At 41.4% G+C, this 16,153-nt stretch overlaps 1 protein-coding gene across 1 annotated transcript in view; it reads right to left on the bottom strand.

Annotated features, from left to right (window-relative positions):
- The window catches only part of pou6f2 (POU class 6 homeobox 2), a 69,006-nt gene that overhangs the window by 31,299 nt on the left and 21,554 nt on the right, over positions 1–16,153 (bottom strand). Inside the window, exon 4 of the mRNA XM_034149450.1 lies at positions 11,017–11,236. Coding sequence (XP_034005341.1) covers positions 11,017–11,236 — 220 coding nt within the window. The remainder of the gene's footprint in view (positions 1–11,016; positions 11,237–16,153) is intronic.

Here is a 16,153-nt window from a genome sequence, read left to right as displayed (position 1 = left end):
GCAAAATCAGTAAGTGTGCAAGGCAAGGCAAGTTTATTTATAAAGCACCTTTCAACACAGGTGCTTTACAAAAATGAAGTACTCACTGTGCTTTTGTTAAGTTATTGCTTCAGAAATATCAGCTCATATACTCAGCACAGATATATAATTAAATCATGACAGGAAATCAAGCTTAATTGCAATGCTGAACTTCTTTGGCGGAATTGAGGCGTGCTGTAATTTAAGAACAGATCAGAAGCTGCAGTCAGGAGTTAATGAAATTGTCCAATGTGACATACTCTGTATTTTTAAGGCACTGCTCGAGTCTAAACACAGCTGTCGCTCTCTAACAAGAGGGGACAAACAAGCTCCCCATTACTGCTCTGCCTCACGTTCCACTATGGGAGTCCATAAAGCACTGTCTCAATTGCCTTTTCAGAGAGTCACACTGATAATTACTCCACTGGAGGTAAGGAGATTTAGACTGCATGAGATCTGGTAATTACAAAGGTGGTCAAAGGAAGGTCATTTTTACTCTGCGGATTAGATCTGAGCACTCGCACACTGATGAAGTGGGTAAAACACCGTTTCTGCACACAATTATCCGGTTCACTGCTGAATTGTATCTTCACTAAGAACACTCGTCCACGTGACAAAACATTTGCATTAGGGTCAATCTGCCAATTGTGGGTTTTTGTTGTTGTAGTGTAAACCTTTAAAAATAGTAGTACTGTGAAATCCATATATTAGACAATATGAGTCCTGCATTGAAAAAGTATTCGAAAAATGTGTCTAAAATATTAAAATAGAAGTGCGCATAATGTGCTACATTATCACTTTACGCAGTATGTTATTGGATCATCATTATTGATGCCCTAATGTGTTGTATTTTTCTTGTTAAGATGATGGGACAGGATTAGTTGCTAAATTGCTTGAATACATACAAAGGTGGAATTGTATCTTCTAATAAAACAAGTATACCATTTTATCTTCTAACAACATGGAACACAAATTGGTGTTTTCCTTTTAACATTGATCCATACAATTGGTAGCTGAACAAAGAAAAATGAAAACAGATCCCTGCTATGGAAAGGGCTGGAATAAACATGGAGAAAATAAAATGTTGAAGAAACAACCGGGAAAAAATACATTACGAAGAGCCTCAGCAGGCAATACCAGTGTTTCAGTCCTGCTGCAGGGGGAACTCAGCGACTACATAAAAAAAAAGATATATAAAAAAAAAAAGATATATAGGCAGTTAAGATTTGAGTGGAGTCGCAGAGCCACAGGATTTTAGAGAGTAAACCACATCGCTTGTAGGGATCCAGAGATAATGCTTTCACTTTGTGATGCAAGGCAATATCAAGCTGTGTTGTAGAATTCTCACTCTGGGGGAAGCATTTCAAAGAATCAAATCCTCTCCATGGAGATGTTACACACACAAGAAAATCCCTGTGTGCTCGATAATGTTGCCCTTTCGTGTGTTGCTTACGCCATGTTATTGATTTCCAAAGTGTGGTCCAGGGACTTTTAGGGGCCCTTGAGAGAGATCCAGGGGGCCCAAGCAAAGTAATGCCTGGTTTAATATCATGGTTTCCTTCCTTAGAGAGAATATATAAAGCTTATTGTAGCTTTTCCTGCCTTTAAATACAGGCCAGTAATGTCCAATACTACAACTTCTAATGAGGATAACAGCTTGCATGTTTAATCTATTTAAAGTTAATTTAAAGTGGACCTATCATGCTATATTTGAATAATATATTGTAGGGCCATACCTATATAAAACATGTCTGTGAAGTTTTTTTTTCAAAATACCAAACAGATCATTCATTTTAGCCATGCCTCATTTCGCTCTATTTGCTCTTTTCCAGCCCTGTTTTTGCAAGGGCTGATTCTGTGAGAAGTCTTCTTCGCTGCTTTTGTGGCAGACTACAGTGCCACTTACAGGCCTGGCATATGTACTACAGCGCCTCCAGCGCTTTCGAGCGGCAATGGCCGTGGCCGTGGCCCAACCCCCCATTCCCCTGATAGGTGGAGAGTTGCCCATATAGGCGGAGCTCCCCGTTTCTGACGTCAGAACAATTTCAAATCTGTATCAGCTCCGTTGCAGCCCCGTTTTTAGAGATTTGGGTATGGAGGGAAAGAGAGAGGGTTGTGTTTTCTGACACTTGGTGAGTTCCCTGACACACCGGGGACACATATTCATGTATAAAAGACGTACAAAAGTGCATTTTGCATGATAGGTCCCCTTTAAAAAAAAATGAATTGAACTTTCTCTGCTTGAAGATTTGTTAATCAGTGAAATTAGTCGACTGTCTGCAATGTAGTTATTTAGTAAAAAAAACGTATTCAATGAAATATTTGGCCTTTGTTTTAGGAATTATTTATGATTAGATACCTCAACATTTATCTTATGAATCTTGATTTACAAATTTCCTGGAAGTTTCAATGGTTTCGATTTCAAGAATTTCTCTCTACTGTTATACAATGTGTCAAACACTTCTAAATTAATGATAACACAAACTCTTTTGAACACATATCCCCCTTCTTTTGGTCAGAGAAGGTTCTCTCTCCTTTACAATTCTGTCTGTAATTCTTTGGTGCCCAGTGAGGGGTCCCTTGCATTTGTCCTTCAGAGTCCACAAGGTGTTGGACCCAACCCCTCCCCCCCCGCCTGACTGGGTTATTACAGCGTGTTCATGGTCCCATCGTGTGTCGTCAGACCAAAGCGGAGGCCGCGAGTAAAAGCCTCATGCAAAATGTATGTTCATGCGGCTGTTTCTGTGGGTGGAAAAATCAATATTGCGGGCCTGATGCACGGAGATGACTGAGTGCTCTCTGACTGACAGTAAAAACTGAGAGAGATTGAGGGGCTACATTTACTGCTGGAGAAAATGGAGTGTAGTAGAGTTGCTTTAATAGTCTAGTTCACCTTAAATTTGAATTTCATTGTGGATTATTTTGGTAACAACTTAGACATCGAGGGCTTAAAGAAATTACACTATTAGTTTTCAAATAGTCTAAAACACATCTTGCATTGTGGTTTCTGAGCAGCTACAGTGTTGTAGATTATGGCATTAGTAAGCCTTCCCTTCCTCCCCAACTTACACAAGATATAAAATGATTGTAGAATAATCAAAAGACAATGTGGGTATGGGGAGGACATCATAGGGGTTTTGTTCTGCGCCGCTTCGCTTACATATGCTTTTGATAGCGTGCCACATACCCACAGTGCATTTGGGGAGGAATGTGAGAAGAGAGCGAAAAGAAAGTGAGAAAAAGAAATTCAGTGGGATGAAATAACCCCAAACAATGGGATTTGCTTTCCATTCTTCTGCCTCCATCTTCTGTCTTTAATTATTCCCTTTGGTTGTCTGAGGGAGCGTGTAAGCACTTTCACACAGCACAACATGCCCAGCAGCACAACACTGTCTGCCTTAGTGATGTGGAGACTTCTGAGTGACACTGAGCCTCTTGTGATTATTAATGCTGTTTAATACAACACAGGGCGGCCACTATGATTGAGGGAAAAAACAGATTTCGAAATGCATGCGCTCAAAATGCAATGTGAACGGAATTATGTACAACACGAGCACTGCACTTGAGATACATTTTCCCCCACGCTACATAAACAATGTGTACACCATGAAATGAAGGCTAATGTTTCGCAGATGCAACAGTGAAAACGTGTATTTGATAACAAGTACCAACTGGGCTGCATTTTGTACACAGCGTTTAATGGAACCTCAGCTGATCCTGGTGGGATCCTTTGTGCCGGTTTAGTAGTTTCTTCCTGAATCGCATATGAGATATTTGAGAGCCCAGAACGATGTATGATGAATGAAGTAGCATGCTACTTATACGCTTATCGTGCTCACTGACTAGCAACAGGTTCAGCAAAGGGCAGCGGCAGTAAATGAAATTCCGCACCGGGACAATATATCATCAAAAGAAATGTATGCACCTGAAACTTACAAGCCTTCTTCAGATGCGGACAGGGTGCCTTACGGGGTTGGGGGAGGAGTGAGAATAGGGTAGGGGAGAAAAAAAGGGGGGAAATGGGAGAATAGGCAGGAGGGTTTTTTTTCTGGATGGGTGAGGAGCAAGCAAGGGGGAGCAGCAGATTTTGTTGAATCAGTTCTATTTTCATACTGGCTGATCTGTGTCTTTTAACCATTTCACTGCAGCTGGAAAATGAAAGTACCAGGGCTAATTTCACAGTGAGAGCTCACTGAACAAAACCCCCCACGGTCTGTGGAAAAAGGTGCTAAGTCTACTTTGTCATTGTGAATTATGGCTGTGCAATTCAGGAAACGGGCTTGTGTGTAAAACAGGAAAAACGTAGAATATATGTTCAGAGAGAAAAGCCTTTTTTCCTCTCCCGCCTAAGTGAGGTTTACTTCTGATGTGTAGGTAACAGATATCTCTCTCCCCAAACATGCCGCCCTGTTCTGCCACAGGATCCATCTGTGATGTGTCTGCTGTTAGTCCAGAAATAGCACCCACGGGACTTTACACACTCCTCAGGCCTCCTACGGGACCTTTTAAGCTGCACTGATACTCATAAAAGCCCCCACAAATCTGGCCCCCAGATACCTCGGCCATTAATTAAGGTAATTAGGCCCTGGTCAGCAATTAGTAACCACAGATAGCTTTTAGCAGCGGCTAAGACGTCCCCGCTGGTGAGGGGTTTGGTTCCATACCATCTGCTGACAAATGTCACCGCGGATTCTTTGGTTTCACACACGGGACACTGGAGAGCTGTGTTTAAAAATGACCTCTGTGTGATCCAGACTGCTGCTGCACCACCACCACTTTGTTTGTTCTACTCATTTCTTTGCTTCTTTTCTCTTTCAAACATGGAGGAGCGAGCTCTATGAAAATCCATACAAGCTGTACACGGCCAGAGAGGGAATAGGAAACATTCACTGCACAAGGTATCGATCAAAATTAGAACATCTGGGCTGAGTGTTAATATTGATTAGTGCGTAATGCTACATTGATTCGCTTGTATTATTAAGTCCATGATAGATCCATATTGAAAATATGTTACATCAAATTATAATGTTATTTTGAAAGTGAGCACATATTAAATTGATGCTGTACATATAGTAGTTTTAATTTAGTTTTATCGAATACATTATCATTCATATTAGGCAATTATAAAGGTAACAATTTGTGAGGAAACAGCTATTAAAATCCAATAATTTGTTATTTTTGTGATGTGGGAAAGTATTTACAAAGCAAACACCTACTGAAGGAATGGATGAAAATTCAAAAACAAATGTGGCCTTTATACTAATATGTAAGATCCAGCAGTGTGTGTATTTCATCCTGTGGCAGAGGTGTGTGATTTAAGGCGCTCTGAGTAGAAAGACAGATAAAAACAGGCTGAATACTCACATTCAACCTCAGAGAACAGATCATGCAATAACTCACATTACTGGGGAATGGGAAATAAAGGATGCAGCTGTGCTACTTTACACAATTCCACATTTGAAGCAATCGGTGATAACACCATTTTCATTCCGGTTCAGTCCCATAAAATTACCATTAACATTACAACTCATGCAGAACACAGATAAATGTAAAATGTCACCCAGTTCTGCCAGGCGGGAATTCCAGTTCCACAAGATTACCATCTCTGTCTGCTCTCTCCCACTGCACCTTGTCTAATATTTCATTTACAACATTTCATAAGTTCATTTTCCCCTCACTGACCATGTAAATCACAAATCAATTTTCATTTAAAATGCTTGACTACAGATTGTTGCTGAAAGCCTCTGAATTGCGCCTCAGCAATATGACAGACCTTTAGCAAATCTTGTGGAAACAGTGTGGTCAGAAAAGGGAGGAAAAACCTGAGATGCAATTTCTCCAAAACAACTCTGGGGCCAAGTGGTCAAAGCATTTACTGGAAGCATTTTATAAAATATAATGAAAACAACACACTATTATGTATTCTAATCTTTATTAGATGCACCACTCGCTTATTTATTGAAACCTCAGACTTGATCGACTGGTCCACTCAACAGGAACAAAAGTCTGATTACTATTATGATTAAAAGATGAACACTATTGATTGGGCATAATTGCTTAGGACGTCTAATCCATCCATGCAACAAACTTAAATGCTGATTATTTATTAAGGATACCAGAATAAGTAAGAGAAAAACAAAAGAGTTAATTTTACTGAGGTTTGAATTATGGCACCATTTGTGATATTTTTCAAACTGTGAATTTGGAAGAATGGAACACACTGTTTTACAATTAAAAACATATTTACATCTTAAGAGGGTTTTCTGTTGTATCTCAGAAGCTAAGGAAAATAAAGGAAGCTTGATTAAAATTGACTTATTCGCATGTTCCTAATTATTAATGGTATTGGAAGTTGTTTGAAAATGGGTCATGTGTCAATGTGGCATCAAAACCACAAATTCAAAAAACGTCATTTCTACTACAAAATTCATTTGAATAAATGCACTACACTGTGTGCATCCACAGTGCGGACAGTGTGACACTGGCTTGTAGAGTGTGTGTTTATGGCAGGAGGTTTGCAAAAAGCCTCCTTCAGTGTTTACCAGTGAGGGCAGATGTCAGGGTTTGCTGTGGAGGAGCAGACACAGCCACATCTGATTAACAATATTATTGTCCTCCTCCACACGGCCATAAAGATTCCACCCCCCCCCCCCCCCCCCCCCCCTTCTATTTCAGGCTGTGGCTGTGCTGTCCTGTGGTATGGCTGAGCCAGAGTGACACTGCCACCATCCACAGAAACCAAACACGAGTCAGGAGCCAGAAGGTTAAGACAAAAGGAACTATACTGTGATGTAAAATATAAAAATATCTAGGGATACATACATAAAACAATATCACTCTATATTCAAATACACTGTGCGTCAGTTGTTCTGTTATTTTTGTGCAATTATGAAATATATGTAACTTGAATTCAGAACAAATCATTAGCATGTCTGCAACAAGTGAAACACCAGGGGGTAAAATTTGCTCACATCTTAGCTTCAAGAGAACATCACAGTATGAATCATGAGTCTCGTGGGAGTGTGTGTGTGTGTGTGTGTGTGTGTGTGTGTGTGTGTGTGTGTGTGTGTGTGTGTGTGTGTGTTCCTATGTGCAGGTACAGTAAACCTGTGATTCAGCCCCAGTGTGAATTTGTGCGTTTGATTTTAATCTTCTCATCGCTCCTCTGTACATTTTGATTGGTGATATTTTTTTTCCCGCACCAAAGTGTCACAAAGGCAGTAACCCCACACATTTGCAAGCTGCTTATTGAATACAAACAATAAACCAGTGGCAGATATCAATGGCAGAGATGAGAACCCGGGTGCCATATCAGCTGGGACTGCCTGGCGAAGCTGCCTCGCACTGCGCTTCATCTCCGGCAGCACCTCTCACTCTCAATTATTTGGCTGCTGTCACAACAAATCAATCAAATTACCGCTCCAGGACTGTGTGCAGCTGCTCCTATTGCACCGCTAGTTGCATTAGCTTTGAAATGTATGAGTTCTACATTTTATCACTGTTATTTATTTAATGCAGCTCTCTCCCCTGCGAGTCATCTTACAACCACGGCAAAGTTAAATCATTAAAGGACGACGTGGAATACATAGTGCTTGAGAAACACTTCAAATTAAACAGCGATAAGGGAGAAGGGATGGGTTTGGCCTCTATTGTGTTAAAATGGCAGATGTTGATGTGTGGAAATGTGGACCGCTTGCACTGGGTCCTCTTAATGCCATCTCTGAAGGCTCATTGTGCACACAAACAATGGCTTATTTATGTTCCTTATCCAAAAATGATTCAACAAATACACACATGAGGGCAAAGAAGCTCACAATGAGCAACCAGTGTGGCCATAACAAGCCTAAAAAAAGGATGGTTGTAACTCTCAAGCTTGGATAATGTAATGGGTAAAGGGACACAGAGGTATTCCCTCAGCAGACAGAGGTTAAGTCAGTGCCCAGCCCGGTGATCTCACCTCTTAAAGGAGCAGCAGTCAGCTGAGGCAGAAGAGATGCAGTCTGACATGTCTTACTAGTGTGGAAACATTTGGCTCTTCCCCCAGGAGCCCACCCTTTGGTGGTGTAATGAGCATAGTGATTTCCCTAATTTGTACCGTACCAACACCCGCACCCCTACGAACGACACCGCTGAGCGTTTTCATCAAAACGACAGACATGCCTTTGATTGGCACTGACACCGGGTCTCATTACTGCAGGTGAGTGGGATGCCGACCTTTAGAAGGAAGCCTGAGTGCTGTTTTGTGTTTCCTGCGGACGAGTACAGAGGAACAATGCTCTCACCTCACCATTAGAACTCGGCTCTCTGATGTGCAGCGCTGCCTGGCTTTCAGCTGAGAGCAAATAAGATGGGATATGCTTATTAATATGAAGGAGCTCTAGTAAACTAGCTTCTTGCATTACCTTTGAGTGAGTCTTAGAGAAGAGTCGACAGATGAGACTTTGTTCTGCTTCCTCCCATTGGGCATTACATGTACAGTGCTTTGATACAAGTAGCTTACAAGTATGGTAATCATGCTTTGCTTGTTATAAAATCATGTGAAATGAAAACCTATTAAAAATGCATCAAGTTAGCATCATATCTAACAACAAAACAATCTGTAGATGTTGTGTCTGCTTCAGTAGTACATACTTACTCTATAGTTGTATAAAAATTGTGAAAATCACGTATTATTTTGTATTCACATGAGCCGTCACATTTACAGACCTCAAGCATGACCCAACCTAGTTGTTGCCTCTGTGAAGTCAGCTAGAATTGTGTGCACTCTGTCACAAAAGATAACTTTCCCCCTTGTTTAGTTTCATTGGGAATTTGTTTTTACTGCATGTTTGCAGGCATAAATCATTCTGACAAATAACCAGTTACACTGGTGCCCGTGTTTACTGAGTCTGCCACAAGATGCTGCTCAGTGTTGTTTAAGCAACCACTCCAAATGTATAGCACAACCCCATTACAGTGATAGTTATTTATCACAGTCTGAGAGAGCTGCCTTCCTAAAGCTCACAGCCGCTTCCTTCTATCAACATTCACTCCTGCTTTGATTAGTCTGATCAAAACGGGATCAAAGACGCTTTTGTTACTGTTTGTTCTGATTTGATCTTTTTATTTATTTTTCCTCATTAAAACTGAATATGATTAGTTATGAAATGCAAGAACCATCTGGACAGAAAAACCCAAATGTATATCTGATGTAAAATATTAAACATTGCATTGTTACAAAGACTGAGTTTATAGCTATGCCGGCTGTAATGTAAAGAATACATTTCCTCCATCCTCAGTATCCCATTCCCCAAGATAAACAGCCTTATTAGCGGGTCATTAGCCGCCTCATTACATTTAAATAGAGTCATTGGCTGGGCTGCTTGCAGTCTCATTACTTTGCCTCACAGTTGTCTTGTGTCTGATCTGACACTAATTAGCTAGCAGCGTGTGTGCTGTAAAACACACTTGCTCCTGAGGTCGTGAAGCGAGCTGACTGCTCCCCGGCGACACTGCACCGCTGTATTATATGTGTGATTAATCAGGCCTGGAGCCCCAGAGGGGAGGGGGGGTGCGGGGGCAGAGGCCAGAGTTGCAGTTGTCTGACAGAGGTGCTGTGCCAGCAGGCCTCATTCAGCGGAGCTGTGATGAAGTCAGACAGCGGAGAGTGGAGGAGCGCCGCGTGGCCAGAGGGGCCCGGACACAGTCAAGACATTTAGCTTCACTCGTGACTTGTGTCACTTTCTCTCCATGGAGGTCCCTTCAATGCATCCCCTTTAGATAAGAGGACGTGCGAACAGGCAGTCTGTCATGCTTAAAAAAAGATCTGCCACAGAGGCATTTCTCCACAACTATTTTTTTCACTATCTCTCATGGATGGCGAATTTTATCAGGACATTGGATTCCAGAGTGTCTGTTGGTTTGTTTGTGGACAATAAGTATGACTGAGGGCTGTTTGTTTTGCCATTCTGACACCCCGACAATGAGTTTGTCGATCAGTTCATCAGATCACTGCAGCCTTTGGGTTGTTCCTCACGCACCAGGACGAAGATCTGTTGAAGTGTGAGTCAGACGGGCCTGCTGGGCCCATTATCGTCCACTACTGATGGATACATTGAAGGGCTCGCTGGATAGATGCGGGTTTATTAAAAGCTCTGCCCACAGCGATGGCTGCTGTTATTTATGCATGTTTGTGTCCATTAGGCTTCTACTTCCACATTTCCTCACTCAGGGCATCTGTCCATCCATTTCCCCACATGAGGGAAGCTTTCCCTGCACTTTGTGCTGCACTGGCATTATTGTAATCTCCATCCTAAAAACACACTACTTTACATGTAGCCTGGCATCTTTTTACATTAGTGCAGCTATCTCATCCAAGATTTATGACTGATGGTTTCCCCATCCATCCCTCAATCTAATGGTATAAAAGAGACAATGTTTTAAACATTAAAATGAAAACCATTTACAACTATGATCAAAAGAGAACACTTGGGCATTAAAGTTTAAAAGGCACGGATAAGTACAGCCATGTGGATGGACAGATGAGGTGGAAAAGAGATAAAAAAGTAAAGTACAGTGCACTCTTATGCACAGGAAAGAGGCACAAAGTGCTTTTGCGCTGCACTGCAAAACGCTGACCTGTAATTAATATGGCTGTTCCTCTGGGCAAGTTGAGGATAGCCGCTATTTGGGATACAAACCCCTTAAGGATTCTTACCTGACCAAGGGCTTTGTAAAGCCTTTTCATAACAGAAAAAAACAGTTCTGTGCCCTACATGGACGTAGAACATCTCTAGCTGGGATCAATACGTGGTGTATTTATGAGTAATAGTTCCTGGTGTCTCATGTTTTATGAATCATGGTGTGTAATACAGAAAAACCTTCATGAGCATCAGAGAGTGGATTTTTTAGAACATCCATCAGCTTCCTAGAGTGCCTGCATTAGTTTCTCCTTTCGTGCTGGGACATCACGTTGATCCTGTTTAGTCGGACGGATGTCTACTCTGCCCTCTTTCTTACCTTGCAGGTTCTGGAGCGGGAGCGTCATGAGCCCCCCCGCAGCAGCAGCAGCCACCAGGCTCTGGAGGTTGGCGGTGGGCAGAGAGAGGACGAGGCCCTGCTGCCCCCCCAGGTGTCCGCCTGCGTTGAAGGGGATGAGGATGGGCTGGTTCATGCCCTGTGCCGCCCCGGACATCACGCCGCCCACTGCATTGGCCAGCTGCTGGGCCACCAGGAGAGACTGCACACACAGCAACATACAGCATTGTTGGTTATATCATCACAGATGGGTGGTTCTCTGTGTGTTTTATAGGACCAAAAATGATCATACATTATTGTCAAATGGAAAAAAGTCTGGCATTTTTAACAGTTTTGTGGAATATAATGTTTCTTATAATGAAAGGTCATTGCTTTTGATTAATTCAAATGTAAATAATATCCTACTTTCATAATGTGTTAGCTGTTATGTGGCCCTTCAGTTTTCAAGTTTTTATCTTCACGTTCAATTTTGTATTTTCACCTTTTTTGGTTCCGTTTTATCTTATATTTTAATCAAATCAAATCAAATCAGATGTTTATATTGTATAAATGTTTATTTTCTACTCTTTTTTTATTTTATAATGTGCAATACTTGGTTTTACATGCTGCTGCAACAATTTTAACATTTCCCAGTTTGGGATCAATAAAGTATATCTTATCTCATCTTATGTTAAATAACTTAAAACTTAAATTAAAGTAAAAAATAGAAAATAAAAGTCATATATATCATCTGTACTGTGCATGGCACTTGTTAAAGTCAAAATAAATGTTGTAAGTTCCAATCATCTGTCCCTGTTCATGGATGTCTTCGTACATTTCAATAAATATTAAAAAAAAAAAAAAAATGTGAGGGTTTTTTCTCATGGAAATTCTTATTTTCTCTTTCTGTAAAAGATAGAATATTTCTGATGACTCATCCTGATCTCTGGAGCAGTTACATACATTTTAGAAAAACATCGCACCATGAAAGCAAGACACACTCTAACATTCATTTGAATTTGATTTTAAATGTATATATTTACACTGTCAACTTCTAAATTTGATGTAACCCACTTATTTCTAACAACTATCTTTTTAAAATATTTACCACCAAGAACAAAATGTCCAATATTGGGAGACTTAACTTTCGTGTGCCGCAGAATACATAATGCCGTTATACATAACAAAAATGGCATCACATTTGATTCAAAGATATCTCAACTATTTTGGGATGCTTAATTGAGACAAGTAAAGCTGTCGCCTATGCCACCTTAGGGACTGTCTCACTAATCAATGTGTTTTGATGAATGCAGTTGTTTTGCAGATGAATTATGTGCTTTGCGGTGTCACATACTGACAGGGAAAACACTCTGCTGTTGTTACAGATAGAGATCTCATCCAATCTTTGTGGAAGAGCTGAGAATTTTTCTTTCTCAGAGATGCAGAGTGACTTTTATCCCGTTGAACAAATCTCCGGTACCACAGAAATGTGCCTGAAATACACATTGCTTTTCTTAAAAAAGTAGTAGCAGTACTTTACTCCTTTGATGAGGGATATAAACCATCACTCCCAACTCTTCATGTATCCTTTCATTCACATTAGTTCAAGTGGATTTGGTGCAGTCATACCCAAAGAGGGAAAGATATGTTATCAGAGGTGTCGCTCTGAGATATTTTGCACAGTACAAGATCTCTCAAATGTATTTTCCGAGGAAGTGGGTTTGGAAAACACACCAACACATTTTTCATCGAGAGCTTTGAGCCAGAAGTGGTGATGTTTGTACCACGGTGAAAAAAATCTCCATAAATACACAGGGAGGACATTTGATTCTTTCTGATAAAAACCTTTTTCAAATGATGTCAGTGTTTGAGCACGTCAAACTGAATTTACACAGGAGGTATAAAACAGGAGATACTGAGGATGCTGTAAAAATCAAACAGAATTACTGTTTGAATTGAATTGTTTGGAATACAATAGTAAGAGCACACTGTCGGGTTGTGTTGAGTCCACAGTAAAGCAGCCTTTAGACGCTGCCAGGTAAGCATGGCTGCACGGTGTTGACTCCTGCACTCTGACTTAAGTTCACAAGCCTTTAACTCCAATTGTCAGCTATCTGCTTCTGTTCTGTGTGTGTGTGTGTGTGTGTGTGTGTGTGTGTGTGTGTTTGTGTGTGTGTGTGCGTGCGTGTGTGTGTGTGTGTGCAGCACAGGAGGCAGAGCGGGCTGCCTGGTGCGAAGACCACCGTACGCCCAGACCTGGTGCTCCTGGGTGACAGGCGTGTCACTGTGATAACCCTGCAGGGTGCAGAGTGCCTGCACCCACTCCGACACAATCCGTGATTGCAGTTTAAGAGGTACGAGGTCACATGGGTTTAAAGCCACAACGTGCACAGGGACCTCAGAGCGATTTCTAAAACAAATGAATACCTGTTTGTGCTCTTAGCTGTTAAAAGAATAAAAGAGCATTGTAAGGTGATTGTTGTTGGCAGGAGTAATCATACATACTATATAGGATTCTTCTTTTCTCAACATTTGCTTTGATACACAACAACCGTGCATAACAAATGACAATATCTGACGCATCTGAGAGCATCCAAAATGACATTTGCCATTAACTTGAAAAATGAATTAATAATTTGAAGGCTCAAAGAATCCTCAAAGGACAATAACAAAGGCGGGACGTTTGTTAGCTGCAAGTGACATATGTTTAATCTTGCGTTTTAAACTAAATTTAATCTCGAACCGAAGCAACATATAATCAAAGACGCTCTTTGAACATTTCATCTCTGAGTCAAACAAAATGAGACTGCCAGGCTTGACAGCAAAGACAGCCTCACATAGAAGGGAATAACATTAAAAGACAATTCTGCAATTATCAGATGTAGCCCCTGATTTATTTATCATTACAGGCAGCTTTGGAGAAACAGGCAGCTGTTAGGAACACAGGCAGCTGCCAAGAGAAGCCTTTTTTTCTTGCAAAGAATCTTGGTCTTTAGGCTGTTTGCTGTGCCGGCTTAACACTGATTGTGATCTTCATCCAACATGAGAACACTGTGTAAGTAAACATCAAAATGAGATATTATAATACATTTAGCGTGAACACAATTAGCTCAGTTCTGCAGCCACAACAAACGCCTTTTCTATGAGAATCCCCAGCATCCTTCATCTAGATTTACAAGCAGCTCACTTTCTGTCTTTTCGCCTGATAATCTCACTCCCCCTCTCCATAGGTGCTGTTGTACAGTGCTTGGCAGGCCTGACAGCTGAGTGTTGAGAAGTGGTCTCCTAGGGGCCCACAGACAGGGTGTGTGTTGGGCTCTGGATGGGGAAGCAGCCCCACTCAGGACAGGATGCGGTACCCAGCCTCTCTGCCCATCAGGGGAGAATAGGCCATTCTATCTGCTTGGCAGCTTTGGCACTGAGAAATTGCCCATAATCACCCAGATAGCAGACTTTTGTCATCCTAACTGCAAGTGGGGAACAGAAGGAAGGTGGATTCATGTTGGGTAAACTACCATCGGATAATGGTTGTTCGAACAATATCCGGCTCTGGAGCGAGAATCTATCAAAACATATTGATCTTGGAACAAGAGAATTGGGTATGGCGTGCGGAGCGCCTTTGTTTCTGAAAAGTGGACTGTACTGACAGCATTAATATATTAGATGGTGACTGTTGAGGGCTCCTGCTGCGGCTCAGACTGTAACTGCCTGCTGCAGATGCTTTCCTTTAGTGTTTATTTCTTATCTATTACACAAACTGCGACTCTCACCAGCGAGGGTGTCTGTAATCAGAAAAGTGCTTTTAATTAAGCTCGTTCTTCATCTCCGCTCGCAGCAGATTGACTCTTGCACTGGGGATTTCTCACCCTGTAAACCTGCCCGACAAAACTGAATGACTCTCCTCCTCTCATGTTTCCACTTTTGTTTATCCCGATGAGGATTGACTGTCAGTAAGTTACACTGAGTGCAGGGAGAATGGCCTTATTAAAGACGGTAAAGGAAACCTGACGCTCTGAGTGTGTGTTGAGCGGTGACATTGAGCAACACTAATGAGATAAATGTTCATTAAACATCGCAGAGCCACCAGGCCAATAAATCCAATCAGATAGGACAATGCCTGATTGAGCTATTAACAGGGCTGCAGGCTCGGGCTCTTTGCTGCCCTGCTTGTTATGACAAGGCCTGTATTGTTGGCTCATTAGTGCCACCACTCAATTACATTTGATGTGAGACGACAAAATACTTTACTATTTCACATTCTAACTGAAAATGACCCTCAGTCTATCAGTGTGTCTGTGAGGGTCTTTCAGAGTGTTGCACTCACCAATGAAATAGGATTTCATAACTGAAACTATCAAATCAGTCACATCACGGCTGCCATTAGGGATGGGACGATAACGTTACAATGTGACCATATTTCTATGTATTCATCCTTATTTGTTCAGGGGGCCTTTATGATAACCTTATTTGGGATTGTTTAATTGTTTGTTTGGCATAAAACATGTGGTTGAAATGTTCACTGATGTCAGTATTGTACCTTCATGTTTGTTTCCCATTCCCTCTTGAGCGCTCTAGGTGAGGAGCAGGTGGTTAAACCTGATGAGGAGCTCTCTGCTTCAGTCCGTTACATTGTTCACAGTATTTTTAGAAGGTCATCGGTCAGGTAGAATAGGATGTAATTTAAAGTGGACCTATCATGCTATATTTGAATAATATAGTGTAGGACCATACCTATATAAGGCATATTTATACTTTTTTTTCCTTCAAAATACCAAACAGATCATGCATTTTAGCCATGCCTCATTTTGCTCAATTTGACATGTTTTAGCTCTGTTTTTGCAAGGGCAGATTCAGTGAGAACAGCACCATCTACAGGCCTGGCATATGTACTACAGCGTCTCCAGCGCTTTCGAACGGCAATGGCCGTGGCTGTCTCCTCCTGATTGGTGGAGTTGGCCCAATAGCCGTAGCGCCACTGTCCTGACGTCAGGACAGTGTTCAAATCTGGATCAGTTTTTATCAGATCCGTTGCAGCCCCTTTTTTAGAGATTTGGGTATGGAGGAAAATAGAGAGGGTTGTGTTTTCTGACACTTGGTGAGTTCCCTGGAACACCGGGGACACATATTCATGTATAAAAGA

The sequence above is a fragment of the Trematomus bernacchii genome, unplaced genomic scaffold (assembly GCF_902827165.1).
Source record: "Trematomus bernacchii unplaced genomic scaffold, fTreBer1.1, whole genome shotgun sequence".
NCBI classification, from domain to species: Eukaryota; Metazoa; Chordata; class Actinopteri; order Perciformes; family Nototheniidae; genus Trematomus; species Trematomus bernacchii.
Note: the sequence above shows the minus strand (reverse complement) of the source record. Positions and strands in the feature narration are given on the sequence as shown.